Here is a 16,256-nt window from a genome sequence, read left to right on the forward strand (position 1 = left end):
CATTTGTTTGAGGAAAGAAATACTAAACTCTGAAAAGTAAATCAGACTTGCACAAAGATATTGCATTTGTATGTAGAAATTTAATTTAATTGTTTTTAAAAAAGCTGCATGAGAGAGAAGATCAGAGACTCTAGTTACATGAATGGTGTAGAGATGGACAGTAATGAAGATACTAGAGTATAGGAAACATGCAGGGCAGAAACGGGCAACAACACTGGGCAGAAACTCTACTCATGGCAACAGGGAGTAAAAATAAAAAATATTAGGTCCCAGTAGTGCCCCACTGAAGTCTGTCGGGTTTTCCCATTGAAACACATGACAATAGGGTTGGGAATTTAACAGCTGAACTATAAAAAAGGCTTGGATTACAAACATGCTAAACTTTAACATAGGTTTAGCTCAGCCTTTATACATGGAGTACCACGTGAAGACTGTTTAAATCAACAGATGTATACCTTGCACACATGTAATATGTACAGACTAATCAACTCTCATAACTACAACCACAGTTCTCTGCATACAACCAAACCAGCAACCCGCCGTTATAAACACAAGTTAGTTTTCTATCGCCCTTTTACACAATACACTAATTACAAAGGCTAGCTGAAAAATGGATTGGTGAGATTACAGCGTAAAGTTCACAGTACAGATATACCAGAAAAGAGGAGGGAAAGAGATCCCACACAAGTCGTGTTACAGACAGTGAATTTAACTATTCTGGCATTCAGTGAACACTTCAAAAATTCCACATCCAGATAAAAACCACCCTAAGCTGTACCTTATAGGCTCTGACATTACAAGTCACCAAGCTATAAAATCACTACATTTGGAAGAGAATTGGATGCTCATTTCCATCATTGCAAATGAGGAATAATCTGAGCAGTGGTAACAATAAAGGAATAAATACTTTGCCCTTCATCCCCAGTTCAACTACAAGAGCATTCACATTTGTAACTTTAATCAATTATTTCAAGTCAACACTGAACAACAAATTGTTAAAAATGTTTCAGTAGGATTTTCTTTTAAAATCTGAAACAATCTATTCCCAATACAAAAACAATTTCAATATAATACACATGTAAAAAGATGATACTGACAAAAGAATTCTAGCCCATACACTGAAATGAAAAGAATAGTCCGATTCAAATCTTCTACAAGCACTGTCTTTAAACCATGAGTATTTTCTTTAGTGACTGTACAGCAGCTCCTCCAATAGATTCTTGTGAAAGCTGGGGGAACTGCATTCAGCCTGGACCAGACATCTAATCTAACAGAATCTCTCTCATCTCCTCGTCCCAAAGTACCTGTGTGGTCTTGACTGGCAGATTACATACCCCTGGGAAATACTGATCTTTATGGCAGAGATGGTAGGCAAAGCCTTGTAGCAAAATGGGAAATGCAGACATCTTCTGGAGGCAGAGCATAGGCTGGTGTAAGCTGTCATTGTTATCAATGGAGCTATCACATTTTACACCAGATGATGCTCTGCCCTCACATCTTTAGACTCTGATCCTGCAATTGGATCTATGTGGGCAGACACCAAGCCTACACGCGGTCCCACTGACTTCCTTATATCGAGCTTCACCACAGGGCTCTGTCTGCAGGATTAGGAACTTACCTTTAAAACTATTATACTGTAACTAATATATTTAACAAATGTCCACGTTACACTAGCACAGTATAAAAAAGTGATTCAGTTTAGCCTTTCATTGCAAAGAGAATTAAGTTTAGCTTGTTTGATGTTCAATAAGGTAGAAAGCCAAGAGAATTACTTTTAATCAAAAAGCATTCAAAAGAAGCATTTGGGATAATGCAGTTCCTTCTCTACAGCACATTCATGAGATTTCTAAGTAAAAACTACTGACTTGTGAAAACAACAAAGGATTCCTCTTGTGATTTTAAGTTGCTTCAGGGTGTGGATTTTCCAAATCAAATCTGAGATCAGTAAATAATTTATTGGAAGAATTACAAAACCCTGAAGGGGAAGGTTTTTAAAAAGTGAACGTGTGGGAGGTTTCTAACAGAAATACTAGGACACTTTCAACAGCTGAGCTGCAGAGTTATAACACTACACTGGAAATTTAAGCTCAATGAAGTTATTTGCTACTGTATTTTTAGGGTTAGGACAGGCTAAGAAACTACAGTTGTTCCATAATACTGAAAGTTTGTGTCTACTCTGCAAAAGTAGAGGAGTTTGAAAAGGTTTGTGGCCAGACTGTATTATAATATAAACATGGTTTCTGCTTGCCTATGTGGATAGGAATTTTTTTGTAACCATGTTAGAAAACTGCATTTTAACTTCAGGGTGAAATCCCAGCCCTTTTGTAATTAATGGCAAAGCTCCCATTCACTTTAATACAGCCAGGATTTCACACGTAAACAGGTGAACAAGTTTTCCATCTGCACAGCCAACACACTAGCACGTTATAACAACATTGATCTGCCATAGCTTTGGTCTGTCTACACTAGGCTCTTGTTAGAAGTCTCCTAGTGGTATGGCTGCACTGGTGCCAACAATGGGATTTTTCCTGCTGCTCACAGAAGATAGATGACACGGTGCTAAGAACACTCAGCTCTGTCTACATTAGCACTCCCCTTGTCACTACTGCCTGGTGCAGCAGCATCCAGAGTGTTGCAGCAGTGGGAGGTTTCATAAAGAAGTCTATTGCAGACAGTTGTTGAGTACATCTCTACTAGCAAATTTCTAATGTGTTTTTCAGTATCAGTGCAGCGGCTAGCAATGCTGATATCTCTAGTATACACTGGGCACAAGCACTTTAATCAACATACCACCTAGGTAGTTAGATGATGTGGTGGTAAAAATTCCTGTGCTTGATCTACACAACACCTTCTACCCTGGTAGCACCCATGCTGCATCGCTGTGGAAAAACGAACTAAGAAAGTTCCTAGTGTAGGCAAAGCTTATGGTTTACAGACATATTTGATCTGGTTAATTCTCTAGTTTAGCTGGTGCCTACATGCAAAGCTGAACATCAGAGCTCTGCAAGTTCATCAGAGTGAGTCTGGGTATCTGCCCATTGGTGGATCCTCTCCTGTCCCCACAACAATTACCACAGAACTGAGAAAGAAATTCTCAAGCTAAGATATGTGCAAAATATATTCTGCATGTGTCACAACATGTTCTTCCCCACAGACGAGCTGCAGCACTTCCAATCATACTGAAAAGATATTTTTCAAAAAATGAAAGGTATTGTGAGCATGGGAAGTCAGCTGTCACCATCCTACCCAGGAAAAGTTAAATGATCATCCAGGTTATTACAGTCTTGTGGTTTTTTTTTTTCTTTGAGTTTACATTTCTGGAGAGTGACATATCTGGGTTGTAATTTTAACCAATAGGAAACACATATACAGTCCCATTTAGTGAACTCCTTAGTGCAGAGTCCAAATTGGTTGGTGCGTATATCTTCTCAGGGTATTGAAATCAGTTATTCTGGAGTTGCTGGAGTTATTTTCTTTTATGATCACTCAATGCTAACAGTAATTCAGAAGAGCAGTTTAGAGGATCAGGCCTAGTGAGATGTAGTGAGGCAATCAGCTTTCATTACCACTGTAATCCTCCACTGCCGGTAGTGTTTGGAATGTCCAAATGAAAGAAGCACCACTCATCTGCAGCTGTGAACTAGTGTCGTAAACTGTTCTGAGAAGATATTGAGGACTTGCTTAAAGATGTCACCACTAACCCGCTGCTTAAATCCAGACCTCGACCTTCTTTTTCCTAAAAAGTTGGAGGGAAAAACAATCCTCAGCTCAGTAAGGTTTCGAAACAAACAGATTTTCAATCTTAACAGATTAAGCAGGCACATTATAATTGGTATTATTAGCATTCTGCTTACTAAACCAAATACAATACCGCACCTTGCAGCATAATTCCACAAGTGCACATAATTGGTTTCTGGGAGCTGTAAAATCTACAGCTGAGCCTCTTCTTTCTCCCACTCTTATTTGTGGATGAATCCAGAAACTAACAAGGGACTGTGGTGGCTGCTGCTGAGTAAGTATCTTGGCTAATGTTCTCCCAGCTGTGGGTAGACTTAGGCACAGCTACAATCAGTGTGCTCTCTGCTGGTCTGGCCTAGGAAAGAAACCCAGTCAGGATGCCTTCTCCCTCCTAGTTACCAATTTGGGGATGGGAAGGTGGGTAAGAATGTAGAAAAGGGTAAGAAACCCCCCAGACCTAGCCAGCCCAGAGAGAAAGGGAAACTGCAGTACAACCACTGCAAGAAGCAATGGATGGGACTTTAAATAAAACCCCAAACAATGAAAGGGTACTGGAAAGATTCTGTATTCAACAATGCAGAAATGTACAACACAGGAATTTCACCAGGTAGCTGTTTTGTGCAGATTTTCTGCAAGAGTTATCAGATCTGCTTTTCAAGCCTATTAAACAGCTACACCATGAAGGCTATTTGCCTTTTGATCCTATATCTCTTGAATGAATGCTGTCACCTCACGAGCTAACACTGCCTTCAGCGCTGTAATGCAGGAGCCATACAAAAGCAGCTACAACTGTGCTAGTTAAAACAGAACAACCCAAAATACTTACAGCTCTGTAATCCAAGAACATTTCTTTGAATGCCAGAAAATCAGTAAATGTGAGAAGCATGTCAAATATATCACCTGCCATCTCGTCTTTGTGTTGTCTGTAAAGTGGGAGATTTATAGGTTTAACATAATTGTAATACATGACATCAGATTTTGAAGGCACTCAGAGGTCAAATTTAGTACACAATATAAGTTGTGCAAAATCAAGATTTAAACAAGACCAATAGGAAGGTATTTAAAATTCTAATGTTAACAGCTTTATTAAACAAATAAATAATCCCTTGTAGTGTCTCCAATCCAAACATGGCAACGTTTTATCTACCTAAGGTTTTTAATATAGTTACGTCTCGCCCCTTGATATCTAAATCCAGAGATCTGAGTATTGTGCCAGTCGACAGAAACCAGACAGTGAAAGATCGGTCACTTAAGAGGAGTAAAACGTGACTAGTCCACATTTTCATTGTCTGAAATAAGAGAAATGCTAAAAGAAAATCAAGTGAAAAATCTTAGGGTTTTAGTGCTTTTGCTTTTAATTATTTCAGACATCACTAGTAACAAAGGAGTTATCCACTTTAATTGAACTTTAAGTAGATTGTCAGTACACATCCACTTTCGTAGAACTTATTCTAAGCAATTCAAATTTTCCTAGTATTATTGAAAAGCCCTGTAGCTTACACTGATGGATGGTCTAACCATTCTATTGTACTTTCATGCAAATTTCTTGACGCTTTATTCAAATATCTCAAGCAGTTTTATTCTTTTCATGAGAGTCCATTTCTAATAGCATTGATTTTCTTATTCAGCAGAAGAAAATATGTTCCTTAACAATGTCATTCTCCACATAATTAATTACGCTAAAGCTGAACAACAGAAATTACTTTGAGAGTAACCCTCCAACAATGTCAAACAGACTCTTCACCAAAACTGAATTACTCATTGCATTCTTTTATAAAATAGGGATTGGGGTAAAGCCATTTACTTAGGCTGTTTCTGGAAGCTTAAGTACAGAAAACCTACTGGGCTTAATGCAAGTGGCCATTTCACCCCAGGCTTCGGGTCCTGAACTGGGGAATAATAGAAAGCAATGGCCTCATTCTGGTCTCCATTTCTGCCTATCACAAACCTTCCATACATTTTGGCACAACATTTCAAGTCAGAGGCCTAGAATAGCAGGGGATGGTGGACGTGAGGATGGAGGTGAATTAGCGGAGTTGTATAGATGAACTCACATTTCCTTTTTTAAACAAGAATCTCTTCCACAAAGGGGAAAAAAAATTAAATCCTAATTTGGTCCCAGGTACAAAATGGTTAATACAGAGAAAAGCACAAGAAAAATACCCCAGACCAAAGACTTACTGTAATGACATGGTGAAGGCAGCCATATTAAAACCAGGAATCCTGTCAAGTAGTTTTTCTTCTATGTATTTCTCCACTAAGCAGATCTAAAAGAAAGGACATAATCATAAATTCCACGTGCTGACTTTATAAAGGAGTGTGATGTTCTCACATTCCTACATCTTATTCTCCACAGGCTTGTCTTCATTAGGCAAAATGCATCAAAAATCCCATTGGATGGAACTTTCTGAACTTTTGATGACAGTCCAATGCTTTGCAATACTACCAAAGAGCCATCCTTAAGCATGTTTGCATGCACAGGTTATAGCAGTAAACACCCTCTACTTGAAACCAGTACCTGAAACTAATTTTAAGGAACTGACAACTGAGCTCCTCCAAACAATTTTTGTGGTCTTACAACCACTTTTTCTGACCCTTTTATAGACGTTTTGTTTCTCCTGTTTGTACAAAACCCATACAAGGAGGAAACTAACTATACAGAGGAAATTGAGAAACCGATTTTACACTGTGCTGTCAAATATATTAAGCAAACAGAAAAAAACCCCAGAAGCATTATTTTCCGTTAAGATCAGTTATAGTAATCTTGTGTGTTATTTACAATAGTAAGTAAAAAATTACAGACAGAAGTGTGATTTTCAATTTGACAGCATCTCTTTAATTATGATTGGTTCGGATTATACTGTACAGTACCAGAAAAAATACTACACAAGTCTATTAATTTTGTATAGAGTTTTGTCCCATTTCCTTTACTGGCCTCTATGCAATAGAACTTCTACCAATTCATCAGAGAAGAATGCAGAATGTATCAAATAATTTCCCCCTTAAATGCTAGCTAATGTATCAGCAGGGCCGTCCCTAGACATTGTGGTACCCTACGAACCTCCCGGCCTCTGCGGGTGCACGTGTGTGTCTGCGTCCAAGGTCTGTGGGGGGCAGGAGCAGGCTTGAGGGATGGGGGGAAAATGGCCCCCAGCACTCACCAGCAGAGCGGAGCGGGTTGGGGCTGGGTCGCGCCACTTCCTGACACCCAGTGATTGCAGAGTGGGCCTGAGCCTGCACTCACAGGGCAGTGGGAAGTGGAGTGACCCGGCCCCATCCCACTCCACTCTGCTCCCCTGGCTCCCAGCCTTGGGACTTTGGGGGCAGGAGGGAACTGCCCCCCAGCACTCACCGGCGGCGTGGCTGAGAGCCAGCAGAGCGGGCTGGGGCCAGGTCGCTTCACTTCCCGCCGCCCAGTGAGTGCAGGACGTGCCTGACCCCTGCTGCAGTCCCCCAGGACGTAGCTCAGGGGAAGGGGTGGAGTGGGGACGGGGCTGGGGCGGAGCAGGGCTGGAGGCTTTGGGGAAGAGGTGGGGCGGGGGCGGAGCGGGGCAGTTTTCCTGGCTGGCTCAGCCGGCCGTGGGACCAGGCTGGCCACTGGAGTAGCACGCAGCTGCGTAGTTTGCGTATGGGTAAGGACAGCCCTGTGTATCAGTCTAACTACAACCAGACCCTAAATGAGGGGGATAAAAAGTCTCATGCAAGTTCAGAGTCACTATCAGAGATTAGGATGAGACCTTCATGGGGGACAGCTATTCCCAAATCTGCCTACTGGTGGGCTGCTTGCACTTTTCTCTGAAGCATCTATGGCTGGGCACTGCCAGACACACGAGACAGGCCTAGATGTTGAATCCAGTATGACAATTCCTGTGTTCCTATTGTACTAATCTAAATACAACTATACCCCACACAGTGGCTGCCTAAACCAACCTTCCATTCAAAAGGCTTTAGCAGTTCTCAAACACTTGTAGAAGATTACTTGAAAAAAGTAATTTAGAACTCCAGAATATTTTTTGTTTGCAGGCTACTGCTATAGTTCAAGACACCATAGCTAATAATTTAGATTTACTTGACTCTGATCGAACTCATATTTTAAAAACAGAGGGGAGAAAAGAACCTAACAATGGCCTTAAAAGAAAAGCTAAGCATTCTGAGAAAAACCATCACGACCACCAAAAAAAAAAAAATTCTTACATATTCATTAAAAATAGAAGTGTAGATGAGCTTGTTTTCTTCTGTATCTTCAAATTCCCGGTAGTGTTTATCCATAAAGCTTCTTTGTATTAACTGGAAATCGTCATCTGAGCCACAATAAGTAAATTGCATACAGTTACATACAATTTATCCACTCATTGCAAGACAGTAACCACATTCACTAATGTTCTGTTCTAAAAGCTCCTACTGCCGTAGCATGGAACCCCACACATACGCACTTAGTCACAATAACAGCACAGCTGTTGTTAGCTGGGCCAGCTTTAATTTCTGACCAATCTATGAGACTATATGGAGGCTGCTAGCAGAGTAGGTGTTGGTGCAGAAAAGAATGCTGCAGATTCAAATTCTGTTTCAGCCAAGTCAGCTGGGATGACCAGGATAGCAGCATGTTGATCTATGTTGCGAGTGCGGTACATTTAATGATGGAAAGAGACAGAATTTGCAAAAGGCAGCAAAACTGCGAGGGCACCTACTTGAACAATCCACTTTTCTAGTAAAGTTTTTCACATGTTCTCAATATTAAGACAGTTCTTTAAAATTTACTTTTAATAAAGAGGCTGTTAGTTTTCAAACAATCAGGTTCTTTGTTCAGGTATGTGAGTTATTAGTGAACAAAAACTTTTGTCTTTAAAAAAAAAGTGTATTTTTCTTCCCTCCGTTAGTTAAAAAAAGACAATGGATTTTTCTTCAATTTAGGAAGAATATCATCTCTGAAAATGAGTGCAGAAAGCTACAATCCTTAGAGGCCAATTTTTCAGTTATCAATGAGTGAAACTGGAGGAAGGCAAAGGGGCAGAGAGTGGCACTTAATATATCATAACAGGTGCAAATATATATTACACACTTATACATGGTGTTAAAATAAATCTTCACAAATCTCTAATCTTTTTTACAAATTAACTCACTCAAAACTGGTGAATTTGTTACCATTTCTCCAGATTCTGCTACACATATCACAAAGAGAGCAGCTGAGAGTGAAGAGAACACAAATTTTTATGATTTCTCAGAAAGGTGTATGAATAAGGAGGGAGATGTTAACTTAAAGAGGTTGATGACTAGTTAACACAATGAGCTCTCTCTTTCTCTTGGCATCTTGTAAATCCTCTTTATTCAACCTTGACCTCTTACTTCAAATTTCTGATTTGAGGATCTAGAATCTTTTATCCTCCCAAACCCATGGGGCAAAATGGCTGACTGCTCATGGCATTCTTTGCACCAATAGATCCTGTCACCTGAGGTTGTATGTGAATAAGTTACTTACAACACAAAAAGCAAAACCAATTCATTTACCCAGAGAATAACTGGGATGTCATATGACACTGAGGAACAGACAGCAGAGAGGATGGAAAGCCTCGGTTTTCAAGTGAGATTTTATCAGGATTTTTATTTACCACAACTTTATCAATGAAGAGAGGGTTTCTAGTCTCCTCCACACACCTCTGTCAGTGAAGTTCAATCCTTATTTTGCCTTTCAATATTTTTACTGCTCATTTTTTAGGCATATCTAAATGCAGGAGCTTACCCATTATAATATCTTCTAAATACCCAACAACCGCATCAAATTCTGCATCTGAAGGAGAGGAGCTGAAAACAAAGAAAGGAAAGATTAATTTTTTTAATGAAAGCCTAAAGACAAATTAGCACAATAACCCAGCCTGCAGATCAGAGAAGGGAATTATCTCTCAACTTCACATTATGAAAAGCTCATTGCACAGAAAACTTTACTTAATAATAAAAAGTTTATTCCTGTAACAGACGTTAATCTCACTAGGTCTCCACTGTATACTAAAGAGGGTAGTTACTTATTGGAAAGAACTGTTTTACTGGGTATCTTTGTTGGTGTAATTAACCTCTTGGTGCAGAAGATGTTTAAAAGGTTTGTTCAGAGCAATGGTTCTCCATCTTTTCCATACCGTGACCCTGTATCACAATGAAATTTCAGTACCCACCTCTCATCTAGCCATAAAAGGTGGTTGTAACTCTCCTGGAACTGTTCAAGACCCACCCACAGAGGATCCTTTGGAGCACTCAGTCATATATTACCAGACTGCGTATATTTTTCATAGTGTAGCAAAGGTACATGATGTAATTTATAGGAATTGTTAAATATTTCTCTAATGCAGTACACCACACTGGGGATTTAGAACTAAATTTCGTAATCCCATAATCTAAAAACATGGTGCTGCTGTCATTTTACAACAAAAAACATTTGCTCGCTTTCAAATGGACTCCTTTAAATGGAGAAGCATATTAGCAGCACTTCAAAAGTCTGGGTCCCTCTGGCAATGTTATATTCTGCAATTTGTTCATAGATACTAAACTCTCCCTGACCATGGCATTTTAGGGATGAACTTTACTTAAATACATTCTCTAATGTATTAAGTACACAACAGGCTTTTTTCCCATATTGGGAATGCAAGTCTTGTTGCACATTTTTCTTGAACATATTTATCTTCAGCCATTCAATGAAGGCCCCACTTAATGAATATACAAATTCCTCTCTCTCTCTCTCATGGGATGAAGGATATTGCTTTAGACTGTCTATTTACAAAAAATCTTTTACAATGATATTGCTGTTATCACCATTAGCCCATCCATTATGCCTTTGCAGCTCAGACAGAGATAACACAAAGGAATGGCAGAGTACATGATACAACACCAGAGGGCAGAGTGCCACAACAAGAGTAGCTTACAAACACCATAGCTAAAGCATTAGCATCACATTTGTGGTTCAAGACAATGGGGTAATTGTTTCTCACTTATGCACAAAAGCAGGAGACGTTCATACCTAACTCCCAGTCTTTTTTTTAAATGAGAGTGATGGGCTACACCAATGAAAGAAGAAATATCTCTGTCATTTTTGTATAGCTTGTTCTAACATAGTTTAAACATTAGTTTTAGATTTGGTGTGGCAGTGAGTAGGGGAATTCTAATTATATTTTGTCCAGAAAAAACATCTCTATTTTCTACTCATTCCAACCACAGCACTCATCAATTAAGAATACCAGAGCCCATAGTGCTGTGTAAGAATACATCTCTACATTCATCACGCTCTGCGAGGAACACATTCAAATACAACTTCCAACCGCAGTAAACAGGGTAATAGAGAAAGTGTGAAATTATATGGTGGCGGGGGAGAGAAATTTTGAAGATACAGACATCCCTATAACTAAAGGGTCAGATCCTCAAAGTTATTAGGCTTCTAACTTCCATTGAAATCAATGGGGAGTTAGGTACCCAAATGCCTTTATGGATCTGGGCCACAATACTTATTTTGGTCCTTCGGTGAGGGGAATGTGTGGGAGAACAGCATGATCAAGGAGGAGTTATCATCCTTCTGGGTATCAAGGGAAGGTTCATGCAATTTTGAGTTCAATATTGCCTAAACTCTCACCTGTTATTAATACCTCTCTGGTGTATCACATTGTTTTAAAGTTCTTATTGTTCTTACATGAGTCTCTGTCTTCTCATCTATATCATCTAACATCATTCTTGTTTTTTTTCCTTTTCTATTTTTATTTATTTAGGAAGATTTTACAAGTTTACAAATCCTTACCATGTAAATATCAGAAACAAAACAATCATTATAACAGTTAGCTTTTGTTTAAAGAAAGATTATACAGGAATTTAGTCATCAGATCTTTCTATTTAACAAGGTGGTACACGATTACAAAGTGAAAATCTTTACAACCCCTCTGTCGTTTATAGTGATTTTATTAAACTGAATTAAATCTTTATGTACACAAGTTTAACTCAGCAGGCTTGTCTATCACATTTTAATATTAAAAAAAATGAACAAGTATGTGGCTGGGTTTTTTTGCAGGTGAATACACGTTGAATTTTGAATAAAAGGTAACCAAATATATAAGTATTTGTCCTCTCTCTATTTTGCCAGGTATATAATTGGCATGTTAATTTTTCCATAATCACAACCTCCCATATTTTTTGAACCATTCCTCTAAAGTTGGGCTGTTATTCTTTGTCCAAAAAGAGGCTACAGTGGAGCTATTTTTAACTAGTAAAATGTTATTCAAATGCTGATATGGAATCTGGATTATACTTACATGGACACACCAAAGTTTTCTTCTTCTAAAGTCTCCATCATTTCTGCATCACCTGTTGCAAACTTTTAGATAAGAATTAAAATGTTTTCTATATCAGCAATGTGTTTACTTTTTAAACAATATATTACTTTTAGCACACATACAGCTTAAATCTTCAAAGTTATCTATGAACATTGACTAGTTAGCCATAAGACAATCATGAAATACAAGACCTGCATCTTGTAGGATTTTGTGATCTCATTTAGGCATATTCTTCCATGGCTACTGAGTTCTCTGCTTCTCCTCTAATACTCTGAATCCTTTAGTAACCTTCACTGACTATAGGAGAACAGGCCTACAGAAATTTGCGTAACCCAGGAAAGTGGTTTCAGTTGATACCTGGCACTTCCACCCAAAGCATATACCATTGGCCACTGTCAGAGCCAGGATATGGGAACTGGATGGATCTTCATTATGATCCAGTTGGGAAATTTCAATGTTCTCATGTATCATGTATTCTGTTCAATAAATCCAGTGCATTGAGGTCTGGGCAGACACCCCAGGCCTAGTGTATCCCAGAGCACACAGCGAACCCTACCCTGGGCCATCACCTGGGAGCTGAATGGACGAGGTCTTTTCAAACCAATTACTGGCCCTTGCTGGCATGGCAAACAGAGGGGGACCCAGCCCTTCCAGGTTCGCTGTGCTGGGGGCCCTGGAGTTGTGCAGGGCAGGGGCTGAGCCTGGGCTCGCCGTGCTAGGGTCTCTCAGAGGTGTGCAGGCCGGGGAGACTCAAGTGAGCCCACGCTCACTGTGGGCTCAGTGCTATGTAAGGAGACGAAGGAGCCCTGCTGTGCCCGGGCTCGGCTCTGTGCACCCAGGACAGGCTGCAGCACAGTCTGCTGGGCACTGCATGAACCAGACGGGCAGGGGAATGGGGAGCTCCTCTGGGGGCCAGGCGGGGCCCATGATCCTGGCGCCCCATTAGAAACACACCCGCTGCTATCAATCTGGAGGGAGGGGCAGGACCAGGCCCCATCCTGCTCTGCTCGCACTGTGCCCTGAGATCCCACCAGTCAGCTAGCTCCCTCCCCACCGCCCACCATTTGCTCCTCTCGGCCTGCCCGCTGGTCGGCCGAGGGCTCCGCTCCACCTCCTGGCCTCATCCTCCAGCTTCTCTCTTCCTCCTGGATGGACCCCAGTGCACCTCCAGCTCCGGCCAGTCTCTGCTTCCCACCACCCGGGGGGGCCTGTCTGTCTCCCCAGAGCTGAGCCGCCTGGCACTGGTGCAGAAGCCTGGCCAGTCTCAGACAGTTTTGGGGAGACAGTGTGTGGGGGGGGGGGTTTGGCTGGGTCCCTCCAAGGAAGAGGGTCCGGAGGGAGCCTGTCCGGGGCAGGTCCTGGCCTGGCTGATCGCGCCACTCCCGAGGGGCTGGAGCGATTCCCCACCCCAGGACCAGCCCTGGCTGCGCCCGCGGCTCAGCCCAGCAGACAGTCGCCTCCCAGCAGGGCTGGTGAGTGCGGCCTGGAGACAGGGCGTGGGGGAGTAGGTCTGTGGGGCATATGGGGGGTGCTGGGCTGTGAAGGGGCGGGGAGGAGCTGTGTGTGTTGGGGCACTAGGGAGTGGGGGTTCTGTGGGGGGTGCTGGGCAGCTGTGGTGGGGCTGTGGGCGGGGTGTTGTGCAAGGCGCTGTGCATCTGTGGGTGGGTCAGTGTGGGGGGCTCTGGCCATAGGGAGTCAGGGGGCGTTGGGGGGGCTGTGGGCGGGGGGTGTTGTGCAAGGCGCTGTGCATCTGTGGGTGGGTCAGTGGGGGGGGCTCTGGCCATAGGGAGTCAGGGGACGTTGGGCAGGGGGGTGTTGTACAAGGCGCGGTGCATTTGTGGGTGGGTCAGTGGGGGGGCTCCGGCCATAGGGGGTCTGGGGGCGCTGGGGGGGGCTGTGTGGCGCGGCACGGCACGGGCCCACCCCCGCGGGGAAGGGACAGGCTGGGGGCCCAGGGCCCGGGGCACCGTTGTGCATCTGGCGGCGGCTGCCGGGCTGTGACTACTGCCCTCGCGCTGGGGGAGCGGAGCGTGGCCCCCATGGGGACCCACAAAAGGTGAACGCGGCCCCGGCCCGGGCTAGCGGCCCCTCCCCCCGTACCTGGCTGCCAGGGGCCGCCGCGCTCGCTCGGCCTGGGGAGGCCTCCCCATAGAGTCCGTTACACACGCCCCGCCCTTCCGTCGCCTAGGCAACACTCCCTTCCTCCACGCGCCGCCCCGAGCCAATGAGCGCGCGAGGCTGGGGCTGCGCAGCGCGTGACGCCCGGCCCGGCCCGGCCGGGGAGGGGGCGCGCGCGTCCCTGGACCCGCCCCGAGCCGGGGAGCAGGCTCTCGGGGAGAGCGGGCACGTGCGGGGCTGGGCTCCTGGCGCCCCCTCCCGGCCCGGCCCGGCCCGCGGAGCACCCAGGCCAAGGCCAGGAGCAGGGAGCGGCTGGCACCATGGAAGCAAAGGGGCCCCGCTGGTGTTCCTGCCCCCAGCCGCTCAAAAGCCCTGAACCTGCCTCCGCTAACAATCAGGGGGGCGTTACAAGAATAAAGACGGTGCTGTTCGTTTTTTCCTGGGCCAGGAACGGGGCTACTAACCAGGGCCGGCTTTAGGAAGTGCGGGGCCCAATTCGAACATTTTTGGCGGGGCCCCGGCAGGGATGACTAAAAAAAAAAACAAAAAAAAAATTTTTCATTTCTAACCGGTTCCCTGTAAAAGTTCTGCTTTAAGGGGGAGGTGCACAGTTATGTATTTTGTACCCATAGGCCACCATACCATCGTTTTTTAAAAAAAAATTCCTGGATCCTGGAGAAGAAAAAAAGAGCTGGAAAAAGCTGGAAAATACAGATGAAAATTAACCAGACCTAGTTCTTTTTTAAAAAGATGAGATACTGCCCTGGGAACTGCAGGGCAGCAGTGGACATGGGGGGCTGGAGGCAGGGCAGGGGGCTGACTGGGTAGGGGGGCTGAAGGGCTGGCTTCAGGCAGGGGCGCGGCAGGGGTGGTTGGGAGGAGACAGGGAGGTGCGGGGGCTGGCTGGGGGCGGGGCTGCAGGCAGCTACTAACTAAACAAAAAAAAAAATCAGATCCTCGCCTAATCCCGTTACTCCAGGAGCTCAGGCTTTAAGGAAAAAACACACCCGACTCAGTAAAATTGCACTTCTGCTGGCCCCATAGCTACTGCCTCTCATGGCGGTGGATTATTTATTATGATGCTGCCAGGAGAGTTGTACCGATGTAACCCTTCTAGTGTAGACTAGCCGTTAGCAACACTGGTGATGACAGGGACACTGTGTTAGTAGGTTTGTTGCAAACCCAAGACAAGCAGCGTGCCATAGCAGGATACAAAGGAAAAATCAAAATAGATATTTTAAAAAATAATCTATTTTTTAAGCAGAACACAAAGTATCCTGCTATTCGCCTGATTTGACATAAGATACAATTCTCAAGCTGTCCCTTTTTCTTGGGAGCACAGTTTCCGCCATCCTTAGGAAGCAGTTTAAGTAATTTTACTGTGGTGAACCAGTACTAAATATTCACCCATGAAAGCTCACGCTCCAAAACGTTTGTTAGTCTATAAGGTGCCACAGAACTCTTTGCTGCTAATACTAAATAAGTACATGTAAAATGTAATTAAACAAGTTGAACAGATGAAGTGTCACAAAGTTGGGTGTAATCATTTTAGAATGAATCTTTCCTACTAGTTCTGGCAAGTGGGTCCCAGAATCTTAATCAGTATTTTAATTAGCAGATGATATCAACTGACACGTGAAATTTCTCTTGTACAGAGGAGATATGGGAGGGTTGGTTCCTGTTCAAAAATGGAATGCAGGCTATTTAGCATTCCTCAAAAGTTTTAATAAAGCCAGGAGCTGCAATTCCATTGACATACTGCCAGGATGCTTTCAGGAGGGACTAGGCCTGGCCTGGCCAACCTGAGCCTGAGAAGGAGCCAGAATTTACCAATGTACATTGCCAAAGAGCCACAGTAATAGGTCAGGTAAAAGGAAGGAGGGGTGGGGGGGAGAGGAGCGAGGGCATGGCAGGTTCAGGGGAGGGAAGGGTGGAATGAGGGCAGGACCAGTGGCAGAGCCAGGGGTTGAGCAGTGAGCTCCCCCCTGGCACATTGGAAAGTTGGCACCTGTAGCTCCAGCCCTGAGTCGGTGCCTATACAAGGAGCTGCATGTGGCTCCGGAGCCACAGGTTGGCCACCCCTGGACTAGGCAATAGAAC

At 43.6% G+C, this 16,256-nt stretch overlaps 1 protein-coding gene across 4 annotated transcripts; it reads right to left on the minus strand.

Annotated features, from left to right (window-relative positions):
- Window positions 1–60: 60 nt before the first annotated feature.
- LOC120384809 (ADP ribosylation factor like GTPase 2 binding protein) lies at window positions 61–14,277 on the minus strand. Of its 4 annotated transcripts, none has more exons than XM_039503870.1 (7): window positions 14,139–14,277; window positions 12,018–12,079; window positions 9,476–9,537; window positions 7,933–8,039; window positions 5,920–6,005; window positions 4,565–4,661; window positions 61–3,736 (listed from the first exon to the last, which is right to left on the minus strand). In XM_039503870.1, exons 2-7 carry the CDS (start codon window positions 12,056–12,058, stop codon window positions 3,641–3,643), a joined length of 489 nt encoding a protein of 162 aa, XP_039359804.1. In that variant the 5' UTR covers window positions 12,059–12,079; window positions 14,139–14,277; the 3' UTR covers window positions 61–3,640. The 4 variants fall into 4 exon arrangements, with proteins under 4 accessions (XP_039359804.1, XP_039359806.1, XP_039359805.1 ...); XM_039503872.1 differs by having other exon boundaries at window positions 12,018–12,069; window positions 14,139–14,241; XM_039503871.1 differs by having other exon boundaries at window positions 12,018–12,086; window positions 14,139–14,210.
- Between the last annotated feature and the right edge of the window lie 1,979 nt (window positions 14,278–16,256).

Source organism: Mauremys reevesii, linkage group 16, assembly GCF_016161935.1.
Source record: "Mauremys reevesii isolate NIE-2019 linkage group 16, ASM1616193v1, whole genome shotgun sequence".
Lineage (NCBI taxonomy): Eukaryota > Metazoa > Chordata > Testudines > Geoemydidae > Mauremys > Mauremys reevesii.

What these genes read in the sequence shown, in the direction of transcription:
- LOC120384809 (XM_039503869.1), bottom strand. Translation starts at nt 13,162, where the DNA reads ATGAGGCCAGGAGGTGGAGCGGAGCCCTCGGCCGACCAGCGGGCAGGC. An exon ending in GAAAACTTTGGTGTGTCCAT is followed by an intron (nt 9,538 to 12,017) that starts GTAAGTATAATC and finishes CTTTGTTTTCAG; the next exon opens with CTCCTCTCCTTCAGATGCAG. An exon ending in TGTTCTTGGATTACAGAGCT is followed by an intron (nt 3,737 to 4,564) that starts GTAAGTATTTTG and finishes CCAACTTTTTAG; the next exon opens with GAAAAAGAAGGTCGAGGTCT.